This window comes from Rhipicephalus microplus, chromosome X (genome assembly GCF_043290135.1).
Source record: "Rhipicephalus microplus isolate Deutch F79 chromosome X, USDA_Rmic, whole genome shotgun sequence".
Taxonomy (NCBI): domain Eukaryota; kingdom Metazoa; phylum Arthropoda; class Arachnida; order Ixodida; family Ixodidae; genus Rhipicephalus; species Rhipicephalus microplus.
In genome coordinates, this window is record NC_134710.1 from 99,977,779 (window position 1) to 99,991,558 (window position 13,780).

General features: G+C 43.4%; 1 protein-coding gene across 1 annotated transcript in view; it reads right to left on the bottom strand.

Annotated features, from left to right (window-relative positions):
• Nucleotides 1-13,507, bottom strand: part of Lgr1 (Leucine-rich repeat-containing G protein-coupled receptor 1) — a 96,812-nt gene extending 83,305 nt beyond the window's left edge. Inside the window, exons 1-2 of the mRNA XM_075876387.1 lie at nt 13,485-13,507; nt 1,635-1,709 (exon numbers count right to left, since the gene is read on the bottom strand). Of these exons, the coding sequence (XP_075732502.1) occupies nt 1,635-1,709; nt 13,485-13,507 (98 nt within the window). The remainder of the gene's footprint in view (nt 1-1,634; nt 1,710-13,484) is intronic.
• Between the last annotated feature and the right edge of the window lie 273 nt (nt 13,508-13,780).

A 13,780-nucleotide genomic window follows, 5' to 3' on the forward strand; every position in this document is an offset into this window, starting at 1 on the left:
TAGCCTCCCGTTTGAACGTTAAACAAGGCACCTCTCGATGGCTCAGTAATTAACGCCTGGCATTCATGACGCGGAAGTCCCACCTTCGGTTCCGCGCGCCGGCGGCGAAATCCAGCCGAGAGTGTGTATATATATATATATATATATATATATATATATATATATATATATATATATATATGTGTGTGTGTGTGTGTGTGTATGTGTGTGTAAAGCATACGCTGTTTCTAAAATGCAGGACAGAATGTTGTATGAGTAGCTAACGCTTAGGACTATAAAAATGAGGAGTTGTACTTTCACCAGTAGACCCGTACATGCATACATGTTGGTCACTTCAGATGACCAACCTCATACCTTTTGAACTGAAATCGCCAATTTTTCGTGTTTGGCGAAAAAATGATTTTCTGCGAAAGATTTCACCATTTTTGCAATAAAACTCTGTTTCCCGCCAAAACTGAAGTTTTGTGCATGAAAGAGTTAAAAGACGGGAGCAGAAACTCTGTAGTCGTGACCGGGGGCTTACCGAATTCCTTGAAGAGAACAGTACGCCTAATTGCATCACCGCAGTACTAATTATTCTTTAGAGCTCAAACACGGATAATTATCAAAAGAACACAAGCTTGACAAGCATCTAAGAGCTGTGTAACAAGGGATGACACGTAAAGAAAGCATAATCCAAACGATCACACACTAGAGCACCTACTGTACGTCCGTACAGATGAGAGAGCGGATGGCTGCAGCTGATGTTTTAATTGCGAGAAAATGTAGAAGGGGAATTAGTAACTTGAACGTAATGCATGAGCGCATACATCAGATTACGGTGGCGTGTTACGCCAACGAGAGATTTCGAGATGTGATGCCATAAATTGGGGGACTTGAAGACAGAATGGACTTGGTTGACTAAAACTAGAGGTACCATAATTGGAGATCGCTAGAAAATATTGCTTCTCTGTACTGCTAACGACGTTGAAAGCCACGCATTAATTTTGTTGGATGTAGTAAGAGCAAGTGCACAACAATCGGATTTATGTTGGCGTCAGGTAACCGATTAAGCTTCTTCTATGGCTAAATTACTATCTTCGGTGCCCTGAGCATCTCGTATATTTCTCTGTCGTGCTCATTACTTCCATTTATTCCTCGGTGACCAACTATTTGGGGTGCTCGAACAGACTCACGCGGGCCAGCTGAAGTGCATAAGCAATCGGTATCCAAGAACGGGTGAACTCCCGTGCTAGCGAAGGTTAGGTGGAAAGGATGCCCACAGATAGGCTTCGCGTACGTTCAGATGGTCGATATTTGTCCGAGCGTGTCGGGCCATGCGCGTCCCCGGCAAGGTCGGAATGCACGAGGCAACGTGGTGAAGAACGCGCATGCCTAAGTCTCTTCCCTTTCGGTGCGCTCCCCACGTCCTCGCCTCTCGGTTTGCTTCCGCAATCCACCTCTCCATCTAACTACCGAGTGACTCAACAGAGCGCCAAAAAAGATAGCCCTTGACGCGCTCGAGTAAGCGCTGTGAAGAGAGCACTATGCAGCAAACACGACAACGCCCGGCAAGCTTCTTTCCCCTTTTACTTCAGCTGTCTCTCTTAAGATCGGCTGTTGACCGTTCGAATGGTACGTGTGTGCGCACTTACAGCATTCCAATGTACGTGGATGGGTTCAGGTCGTGCATGTATGGAACTTCCCGTAGTCCAGAGTGGGTGATGCGCCTGCAGTGAGAGACATTTTTCAAGATGTAGTTAGGTTAAACCAGAAACAACATCACGAAGTAATCAATACGGTGAAATGCAGTTTTGTAGATACAGTGAGCAGGAACGCAGACTACTTTTCTGTTTTCTTCTTGCGTGGTATTCTTACCTTAGTTTCCATTTCCATGAAACCCCTTCTTAAAAAAAGAACACGCACACATTAGTCAGGTCTAAAACTCGAGCACTCTTCCTCAATTTCCGGGCCTCAGTTTTTAAACTTGTACGATCACTTGACGGCGTACAAAATCAGTCAGCTCGATTCATAGCTACTGTACTCGAACCACAAGTATTAACTAGCAATAACTTTCGCACAGACGGAAACAGGCTCACTTGTATCATTCATATATGACCTTTACGAATCCTCTCGGAAACGCTCCTTGTTTCAGTTACAGTTTCACTCGGTCTTGTTACATTTCATCCCGCGTCGAACACCCAAGCGTCATTTTTGGCAGAGTAACACGTGTTTCTACTCTTTCGTGCCGAAGACATTCATGTAAAATAATCTCACCACCTACATAGCCAGCAACCTCCTTTCATACATTATTCAACCCTGTCATGCCAAACTTCGTGTAATCCTGTCAACTCCGCAAGAAAATTAAGAATGTAAATAAATAAAAAAGACTAACTAGGACACTGAATATCTACCATTTTGAGCACTTTACAACGCGCTTACACCAAGCGACAAAGTGGTGCCGTTTGCCGACCTGCACACTTCCTTCCCCCTATTTCATTTTCCGCATTCATCCAGGAACGTAGTCCTGGACTCGATGCACTCAGCCTTACGCTGCACTTCCCCTCATTCTCCTCGAACTTTCGACAGACCCTCCCCCGCGCGGCGGGCCCGCAGCCCACATTGGAGGAATAGGAGACCCTGGTGCACTTGACGGACGCAGCCAAGCATAAGGTCGCCACTGACCGGGGCCACCCACGTCATGGAAATACATGAACTATGAACGCATAAAGCAGTGTGGTCATGTGGGGACACTGGGGCGAACATGCTTGAATCCCTTGGTCGAATAAAGTTTTACATTCTCATCCTCAGCTTCTCTTGCACCATAAATTTTGACGAAACATTAGAGTATGCAGATGTTCTCTTTATTTTCATAAAAAAAGTTTTTCTCGGATATTCAAATTTATATATTTAAATGTTAGCTGAAAATTAATTACGCACCTCTTTCGCTTGGTTGAGAGTTCGCAAAAAATTGCGGGAATACGTCATACTTGTAAAAACGTTCCACGGAGAACGTATGCGCTGTACGCACTCAACTTTCAGCGAACTCCTTCATTAGTGAATACGGAATAAACCGAGCAGCGTATGGTTGTAAAGGCCAGTTGGCTTAAAAGGAGTGGGGCTGACATGCACTGTCAGAAGTATGCGACCAGCGAGCACCGACAGCACCTGCTAGTGACGTTTTCGCACGTGTGGTCTTATATATATATATATATATATATATATATATATATATATATATATATATATATATATATATATATATATATATATATATATATATATATATATATATATATATATATACGAGGAGAGAGTTTCCGGATCCCCTGTTCTGCAACAGTTCAAAATAATGAACACACGAGCGAAATATTTTTATTCCATCTTCAAAGCCCGGGTCTACCTCTTGTCATGAAAGGCCGGACTCTGGCTGAAACGGTGGAATAAAACGTTTTCACACGTTCACCTATTATTTAGTCCACAGTGTTACTTTACTTCGTTATGGAACGGTGGTCAATTGAACAGAGACCATATGAATAACGTTCATCGATCCGATCCTATAGCTGTGAGTCTGTGAGCGTTTTCATTAATATGTGTCACGACGTGCGATAAGAAGAACGTAAGAAGCAAACTAGTTATACTGTTGTCTCCTCTATGGAAAATTTGCGAGGTTCTCCTGGATCAGAGTACATAGCCGAGAGACTATAGGTTAAACAGATGCCAGCGTAATGTTTGAAGGGTTCACGAATTACGACGCATCTCATCTCCCAATCATTTCATGGTTTTGGTACGTACATAAAAAAACACCAGAAATAGATTTTCCCCTGTGTAGAGAATGAACGCAGTGCGAGTGTTAGGTCGCTTGAAATTTTCATGGCTGTTTTTCGATGGGCGAGAATTCTTTGGAGAGTGTACCGAGGGAAATTCTGAGCACGAACCGCATCTGTAACGCAAAAAAAAAAATGGCGTCACAGTTTGTATAGAGGCACACTGACGCCACAGGAAATGCGTGCGGAAGCCTGTATTACGGTTAAGCGAAGGAGGGGGGGATGAGAATTTAAACGTCTGCATGAGTTGTGTTTGGAGGGGGGAGGGAGGGGTCAGGTAACGTGAAAAATATGGCGTTGGACCAGCTTGAAGACTACTTGGAGGTAAGCCAAAGTTGAAGAATTCAGGTGCTGGCCAACTTTGAATTGAACGCTGGCGGAAAAACAAAAAAGGCGGTATTAAATTGTAGTAACGGATTAAAGAATAGCTGTTCTATGGCGAATAAAGTAAAAGCTATTGTTGCGGCTTGAAAAGGCTGATGTGTGTTTGGGACTCTTGTCCCCTCCCTTAAGATCATCTCATACGTAATCTTTATTCCTACAAAACAAAAAAAAGTGGAATGCATACTAACCGCGCAATATGGTGTAGTCGTTACAAATCACTACAAAAACGCTTGTTTAAACAATGAAATTTTTATGCTGGCATTTGCGTTCGTTGAAAAAGAATACGAGAGCCTCTGTTATCGATCTTTGCGACTAAGCTCTGCTTCGCGCTTGTTTCTGAAACATCAAGTTGTAACATTATTACAGATTTGCTATAATGTATTGTTCAACATGGGCCGTTATGCCTGTCGTTAGCTGTTGATAAAACTTAGCGTCTCATTCACCTTCGGTAAAGATGGAAGATTTCTAACACTTGCAACACTGTTTTTTTAAGTGGGTTAGAATAAAAATAAGGCATGGGGATGTTCTATGCTCGAAAGACTGAATAAATGAGATAGCCGTCATTTTTATTCAGGCCTAGAGTTATGCCTTAGGGACGCAAGCATATTTACACAGATGACTCCGTTTTTTTCTAGCCCTGTGGCTGTATAGCCAACCACATGAGGCCGTATTTCTGTCCTCTTTGTGCGCAGTTTTCAAGAGGAACCTATACTCATGAATTAATATCTCAGACCAGAATTTTTGTTTGAGTTTTAACGTGACATTGCTCGTGTACCAGAAATTCTGGCGCCACCGTCGGTGGTTGTGAGCGCGAAAACTGACATGCTTATATGCAAATAAAAAGACGAGACTGTGGAAATCGAACCCAGGCCTTCTGTGTGGTATTCTCGTGTTTTAAACTGCCATATGCTGGTTTGATGTAGTGCGGTAAGTACCGTTAGCTAATATTGGGTTGAGGAAGAGTAAAAATGCACCAGACGTCAGACTACCTGAATCGTGGAACGAGTGAGTGGTTGAAAGGCTCTTTTATTACAAAGCACTCAGGCATAATTAATCATCAGCAACCGCATCAACAAAGTGTGTAGCTCCGCGTATTGCCTTACGGACGCATATAGTGGGTCCCTTAATGAATCGCAATATGATAAATTATGGCGTAGTGGGCACTTCGCAGCTGCACTAGCAGTAAGAGTTCATTCTAGGGTAGTTATGAGCGGAGGACATCACGTGCTGAGACCTTCACTTCCAGCAGAACTTTTTTTTAGGAGGGGGGGGGGGGGGGAGTCTCGCAAGATAGTTGTTGAATCGCTATCTTACAGTCCGAGACGGCTTGTTCTGGGGATTTCTTCTTCAGCTTGCGAAGACCAGCAGCAATAGCTTTGCTCTCTGCAGCTGTTGTTAAGACTAGGTATAGTCCAAGCGGCCAGACCATACAGCTCCGACGGATGGCGTCCAATATGCCAGAGCAGAACTGTTATTGTCCACAGTGGCTGAACCATCTGTATAGACGTGAGGATAGTTGCGATATTTGACCCCTATCACTGAAATAAACTACGAAAGAAGGATTCAAGATAGCGTTCTAATAAGTATCTTCTCATGTTAGTGTCAGCGACAACGACAGAGCAGATGCCCTAGCTAACGAAGCACTTCCACGACCAACCGGCAGTTAAAACTACTATGAATCAACTACCAACAAACGAGATGATTCAATGCCAGTTTCGTGTTTTTGGAATTCCCCACATCAGCCTTGTGTCACAGGAGGACTTGGTAACACTGAATCAACCCTATTGTTCAGATTAAGAACACGATAGGCCTGCACTCCTGCACGGTAAATGATAGAAAGGGGTGCACGTTCCCCATTTCGTACTGAGTACAACACACTTGGGTGATAGACCATTACCTATCGGAAAACTATTTTGTCCTGTAAGAGAGCAGCTCATAGACAACATCAAGGTGGTTTTCCCACGAATGCTGTGATGAAATTGCGTTTGCGGAAGATGTGCGGATTATTCACAAAGAGGTGACTAGCATTTTTTTACGTTTTTCGGTGTTTGCGAGAAACCATTTTAAGTGATGCATGACGAGATGTACTGCATAAAAAGAGTCGCCCAGGCAGAGCAATCAACGGCCAGGTTTTTTAGGCTAACCCCACCTGTAGCATCATCACCAACCTCCACCTCTTTCCGTGCGGCACAGTTGAGGTTTCCACCAAGAAGCGAAGTCTTGCAAGTGAATTAGAGGACGAGGCGAAACGGGCCCGATCACGCTGTATTGCGTTCTACTCATGAAGGCGAAAAGTAGGCGTCCTCAAGCTTTTTATTTTGTTGTTTTCGCTCTAGATTCTGTCTTGCCCGGCACTTGGGATTGTGTCAACTCCAGTGATCCAATACAGCGATACGAATTTTCCTGTGGGGTCTCTTTCCTCCGTGTATTTGCGCATTCCTCTCGCGTCAACGAACGTGTCCAATGCAGAAAGACTCTATGCCAGATGCACGCTGAACAGACCCATACAAAGGACGGCTGAGCAACGGGAGATGCCTACGTGCAAGAGAAAGCTGGGTGTCTACTTGCGACTCACGTGTTCATGAGAAAAAAAAGATAAAAAAGCGGGAAGAAAGAAGTTTCAGGATCACCCGTCTTTCACAAAAGAGAAGAGTCCTTTTTTCGAAGACGGCGGTACAAGACACCACAGGAAAGAGCGGCACTGTGTACATTGTGTCATCGAGAGAGCTTCGCTGTATACGTTCGACACGTATACGTACACAAACACTTCTCTGCTGTTTATGTGGAACATCATCTGATCTCCTTGGCCCTCGTCGAAACCAGTAGGTGTGACGCGTGCGAAAATGCCGATAGCGTCTCTGCAGGCTTACAGCGATTGACGACACGACAGGCACCCGCATTCCATGCCATATTGCGCCAGTAGGTTTCGCTAGTGCGCCACAAAAGGGCTGCAGATATCATCACACTGGCCTCGTGTTAAGGTGCACCTCGAGGGCTCTGACGATGCTTTGTTTTTGTTCTGTCAGATGCGTCTTCCCGGCCCCGCCATGGTGTTCTAGTGGCTAAGGTACTCGGCTGCTGATCCGCAAGTCACGGGATTGATTCCCGGCTGCGGCGGCTCCATTTTCGATGGAGGAGAAAATTTTGTAGGCCCACGTGCTCAGATTTAGGTGCACGTTAAATAACCTCAGGTCGTCAAAATTTCCGGAGCCCTCCACAACAGCGTCTCTCATAAATATATGGTGGTTTTGGGACGTTAAACCCCACATAACATCAGTGCGCCTTTCCGAATAATTACCAGGAACATATATGCGCCATTTATAGTTATAGCTATATTTGATGACTAAGATCATTAGCTGAGATCCTAGCGCCGCACACGATCACCGCTTCTAATGATTTACTGATATTGGCCTTCTTTTAATCGCTGAAAAAACACACCAATTACTTAGAATAAGCAGTTATCAAGAAAAACTGTAACATATAGTTGTGGCGTAAAATTATTATAAAGTTTTGCCGGCGCTGAAAAAAAGTGCATATATTCTCGTACATGTGAAAAAGACCACAACAAATGGGGTCGAATGTTGAAGAGATAAAAAATCTGTCAAGTGGCGATAGGAAAGTGCACTTGATTACTACGCAGCATGCGGGCCTTGTTTATTAGCTGCAAAAATGTTAAGTATGGCTGCAAAAAAAGAAAAAAAAACACCAAGCCTGCACGGAAGGTGCAGCACAGTCACAGTGAAAGCCAGAAAAGCGGCCTTTCAGAGCCTTTTCAGAACACTGTTGTTGTTGTTGTTGTTGTTCGCCTATTTATCGTGGCGCATACCCACTATGGGGGATTGGGCAAGAATTGAGTGGTTTTAAAAATTACTGATCAGATTTGGAATAGTGGAGGTATAATAGAAAGATGACCGATGGCCTAGAAAAATGTGGTGCCTAATGTAATGCATACAATTATTTACATAAACAAATTTATTCTTAGAATAGAGCAATAATATAATTTTTATACGTATATAATTTTGTGGACATGTTAGGATAATAAAACAGGTCAACTAGTCAACCCATTAGTTTCATCAATATAGTCCAGGACAGCCGCGCATAGTGTAGCATTAGAAAACCCAGAAATGGAAGCTCCAAAAGACAAAATGACGGGCACAGAAAAGTCCATACCAATACCACGCAATGGTATTTTTGAAAGGGTTTTTCGTAATGTGTTGAACCGCCTGCAGGTCAAAAAGAAATGATCTATTGTTTCTAGTTCTTCACAGAACGCACACAGTGGCGAAGGTGCCTGAGCAGACCTGTGTTTATAGAAATTTAGATCTGGTACCCGACAACGCAGCCTTGTGATAGCTACTTCTTGTTTACGAGAGCGGCAAAAGTCTCTTTGCCAGGGATATAATAAATGGTGATATTCTGTACAGTTTGTTAGTGCTGAACCTTTAAAGACTTGCAGAAGCGTACATCTGCGGAATCGAGCAGCAGTGACATAAGCGGATGATGGACAGAGTGGTAGAATCGGTTTGCTAGTTAACGACTTAGCTAAGGAATCGGCTATTTCATTTAGAAATAAACCTTTATGTCCAGGAACCCAAAATAATCAGACTTTTCTCAAATGCGCAGGCACTAGTGCACGCCTTTGTTATTTGATTATCAGCACCAACAGAAAGTGCCGCACAGAGAGATAGGGAATCTGTTATTATGACAGCTGATGTAATTGATGTGTCTAACTTTCGTAAGGCGAGCACTACTGCCAGAAATTCAGCCACAAAAACGGGCATGAAATCGGGTAGTCGAAGAGAATAAATCCAATCTATAAAATCGGGCTGAAAATACCAACCCCGGACTTTTCGTCATATTGAGATGCATCTGTAGCAATAATAACGTTCGTTGTAATACTGCGCAGGTGATCTTGTAGCAAACCATCCAAAATATTATGGGGAAGTAATTTGGCATTATTAGGAAAAATGTCGTCGAATTGAATTTCCACAGGGTATGAATTAGCACGACTCGGCATGATGTCGCATATACGTACATTTAGAAGCTCCAGTAAATTTTGCCCAAATATAATTTGTGGGGTGGGAAATCGCGGCCATGTAGCACCAAAAATGATTCCGGGGTGAAAATAAAGGCTGTTTCTCAATGTCGTAATGGCGATTAATAAATTTTTAAGAATGTCTTAACAGTCAGAAGGCGAATTCTAGAAGAAAGCGGAGGGACCCACGATTCGAGATACCACGCATCGTTAGCAACTGTTTTGGGCAGGCCAAGGCATAAGCGCAAAGCTTCTCTTTCCAGAAGAATTAGAGGCCGCAACTTGTAAGCTTGAACTCCCAGGAAAATTACACAACCAAACTCCAAAATAGGACGAACGTACATGCGATATATCATTACCAATGTGTCTCTTCTCATACCTATGCGGTAGTTGCTCAGCCTACGTAATATGCCAATGGCCCACACACCTTTAACTACTGCAAGCACACACGCTTGATACCCACTAGGGCATTATGGGGAAACCAACAAGTCAAGCGAAGTTTTCCGCCACAACAGTAATCAGTCAATCATGTTCTTACGGGAGAATGAAAACGTTACGAGGCAATGTTACAACAAAGTGAAATTTTGCCAACATCTCCTCTGTGATGATTTTTCTTGTGGGCTTTTTGAGGTGCGGGTCGCCCATACGACCCTTTCGAGTCTTGTGCTCTACGTACTACTGCAGAGCAAGCAACTGCTGTATAAGGGCCCTATAATATTACATCACTTGTTCATGTTTTTATTCTGATGTGACTTATTGATGAAGCTACCGATGGAAACAAGCAAACTTTTAAAGAGTGGTTAAAGCATTTGCTGCTTCCAGAAATTAAAAGTTTTTTTCAAAAAGGATATATCATCAACGCTGCCCCTTCGAAACTGCTGCGAGCCGATAAGTGTGACGAATCGTTATTGATGTTTAGGTTTTTTCATACTCAAACGCCAAAAATTGTTACCGCTTTAGTCTCTGATAAACCTCATAAGCCTTGCTTATGTTAACTTGGAGCCATAGCAGCAGCTTGCGAAGTGGCCAAGAATAAAGCAGTGGACTCGAGCTCAGTAGGAAGCTCAGATTTTAAGCTTGCCCCACAACTTCACCGACCGAACTAGGGAGGAGTTGAAAGACCGTAGTTGATGGCGCTAAGGAGGCTTAGTTGAGAGTCGGGATAGTTGGTTTTCACTCAAATTGAATTGTCTTTTACAGCTCAAAATACGTCTTGGTCAGCAAAAAAGCGCACACGTGAAGCGCTGCTTATTTTTCTCTATTTCTCTTTCTTTCAGCAAGTATGAGCTCACAGAGATGTATACGCGCACACACTACAAAACGCTGTTATGTAGCAAATGGAAATATTTTATTATACGGATAATCCATCTCACCAGCAGCTATAAGTAGCCACTGCTTATGTGATCGGCAGCTAGTCTGCTTGAATGACATTTAGAAGAAGACGCTCTCCGGCTTCGTGACGCCATGTAACAAGCAGGCGATTTCGTGGCACACAGAAAATATTAAATGACGAAGAACCAATGGCAAACAGTATGCCGTATCGAAAATAATTTATTATGTTATATTTTACGTGGTCGTGCATAAGTGGTCCTTACGCGATGGATCATTTTCGCGTCATTTGTTGCCTCGCGTGAAGGGCTAGTGCTGTGTGCATGACAAAGACTGGTCACACCAATCATGTACTGGACTAGCTCGCTGGATTCTGTGCCAACCGGTTGTGCTCTCGCTATCTCCGACGTCAGCGTAGCTCTGGCCGACTGGGCTGGCCCTACGTCATCTCCTGACGCCGATCTCCGACGACAGCGCATCTCTGACCTACTGGACTTGCCCTACGCCATCTCCTGACGCCGATGAGCTCTCGCAAGTGGTGCCCCGTCCTCGAACTCCTGTGACCGTGTTTCCATCTTTCATATCTCTCCTATACCCTCGATATGTCCTCACTCGCTGTCCCAGCCCATCTCTCTCTATATATATATATATACATTTAATCCTATCCTTTTAATCCCTCCTTACCCCCATCCCTTGTGAGCTACTGTTGAGGTGTCGCACCCTTATGCAGACAGTTACGGGGCTCACTTTTCTCTTCTTTTCCCTCTTATAGCCACATCTCTCTCATGTACAGCTAACGACAATTTCTAAAGGAAGCAACGAGAGATAGTTCAGCATTATAATGGCCCATATTTTGGTCTTTCAAAGGAAAAATTTTGTATACATCGTTTGTATTGGCGTATTTATGCAGGTGCCCTCTTAAGATATATATATATATATATATATATATATATATATATATATATATATATATATATATATATATATATATATATATATATATATATATATATATATAGATATATAGTTATATATATATATATATATATATATATATATATATATATATATATATATATATATATATATATATATATATATATATATATATATATATATATATATATATATATATATATATATATATATATATATATATATATATATATATATATATATATATATATATATATATATATATATACTGTGGGGGGGGGATGCAAACTGGCGAAGACGCCACTGTCGCTATAATACCAGCTGCGGCGGCTGCATTTCCGATGGAGGCAGAAATGTTGTAGGCCCGTATGTTGAGACTTGGGTGCACGTCAAAGAACCCCAGGTGGTGGAAACTTCCGGAGCCCTCCACTACGGCGTCTCTCATAATCATATGGTGGATTGGTATGTTAAATCCCACATATCAATTAATTACTGACGCTTATGGAAAACGCTTTACAAGTCGTATTAACGCGATTGCTGTCCCTTCATCAAGCCTAGCTAAGGCAAGTTTGCCACCAAGTCCCAAGCACCGACGTGGCTCAGTGGTAGAATACTGGGCTGGCACCCAGCGGAACCTAGTTTGAGTCTCACTGTGTCATTGGTACTAGTTTGTTTTTTCTAATCCCGCGCGATGCGCTTACGGACACCGGCTGCAGCGGCGGACAACTACGGCGCTGAGCGAGACCCGAGATGTGATGTCATAAGATTTTTCGCTGCTAAAAAAAAAAAGGAAGTTCGCAATCTTCAAGCTGCCGCTAAAAACGAAGCTCTAGAAAACAAGAAAGAAATTATCAAGACCTTTCAGAATAACAAGGAAAAAGAAGGGGGTGGTGCGAAGAACATCAATCCTAAAATGAATGCAGTTGTCTGTATACAATTATTAGGGTCGTCTTCCATAATTACAAAAAACAATAAATGTTCTTAAGAAAAAAAAATGTTCTCAAGAGGCTGTCAAGATTTCAAATGAAGACCGTGAACGTTGTTTTAACCATTGTCTAGAAGATGGGCGCTGGTAGCGGAAAGCAGGTGACTTGTGTGAAAGCAGGTGACTTGTGTGGTGGCATTTTTGATGGAGCTGAAACGCTTGATTGAGATGTGGGGTTTAACGTCCAAAAACCACCATATAATTATGAGATGGTGAAAAACCACCATATGATTATAGTGGAGGGCTCCGGAAATTTCGACCACCTGGGGTTCTTTAACGTGCACCCAAATCTGAGCACACGGGCCTACAACATTTCCGCCTCCATCGGAAATGCAGCCGCCGCAGCCGGGATTTGAACCCGCGCCCTGCGGGTCAGCAACCGAGTACCTTAGCCACTAGACCACCGCGGCGGGGCAGCTGAAAACGCTGCAGGCCCGTACATGTGCTCAGATTTGGGTTCAGTTTGAACAACCCCAGGTGGTCGAAATTTCCGGAGCCCTTTACTATGGCTTCTCTCATAACCATATGGTAGTTTCGTGACGTTACACCACACATATCAATCGAGTTGAGATCTGGAACTTTCACAACATATTTAACTACAACGCACATTTTTTTTCGGTGCATAGCGTTTTCGTTCCATAGGGCACATTAATCGCAAACGGTTCTCACAAACACACTTAAGCGCGCGTTACGTATCTCGGTGTTCTTGCAGCGTCAGATGCGTGAACACGCTTGGCCACCGGTCAATTTTGAATACAATGCCCACAGAGGCAGCCGCTTGCCACTGAGATATATCTGACGCATACCATCGTCAGAGCAAGTAGTTTTGAGATTCCGACCTCGCGACCCGTCGCAGAATTCAGCTGCGCATGAGTTGTTGCAATATTTGTGGACAGAAAATAACAGATGCATGAGATGCTAGAACTGAAATGTGCCGATTTTTATGCGTTGCTGTCAAAAGGACTGATTGTGCGAACGCCTTCCCGCTTGCTCTTCATTTCTTTCTTACCTTTCTGCGCCACCCTCCACCATCCCCGAACGTAAACCGTTAGCTAACCAGACTTCTGTTCGCCTTGACGTTCCTGCCTTCTCCATCTTCCATCTTTTCTTTTTCTCGTCTTCACGGTAGGTGTAAAGTGAACGATGACTTTACATTTCCTACCTGTTCATGGCATAAACGTCATACGTCATCATGAGTGTCGACGGCATTTATTCTTAGGGGGTACAAGCCCCGCCGTGGTGGTCTAGTGGCTAAGGTACTCGGCTGCTGACCCGCAGGTCGCGGGTTTGAATACCGGCTACGGC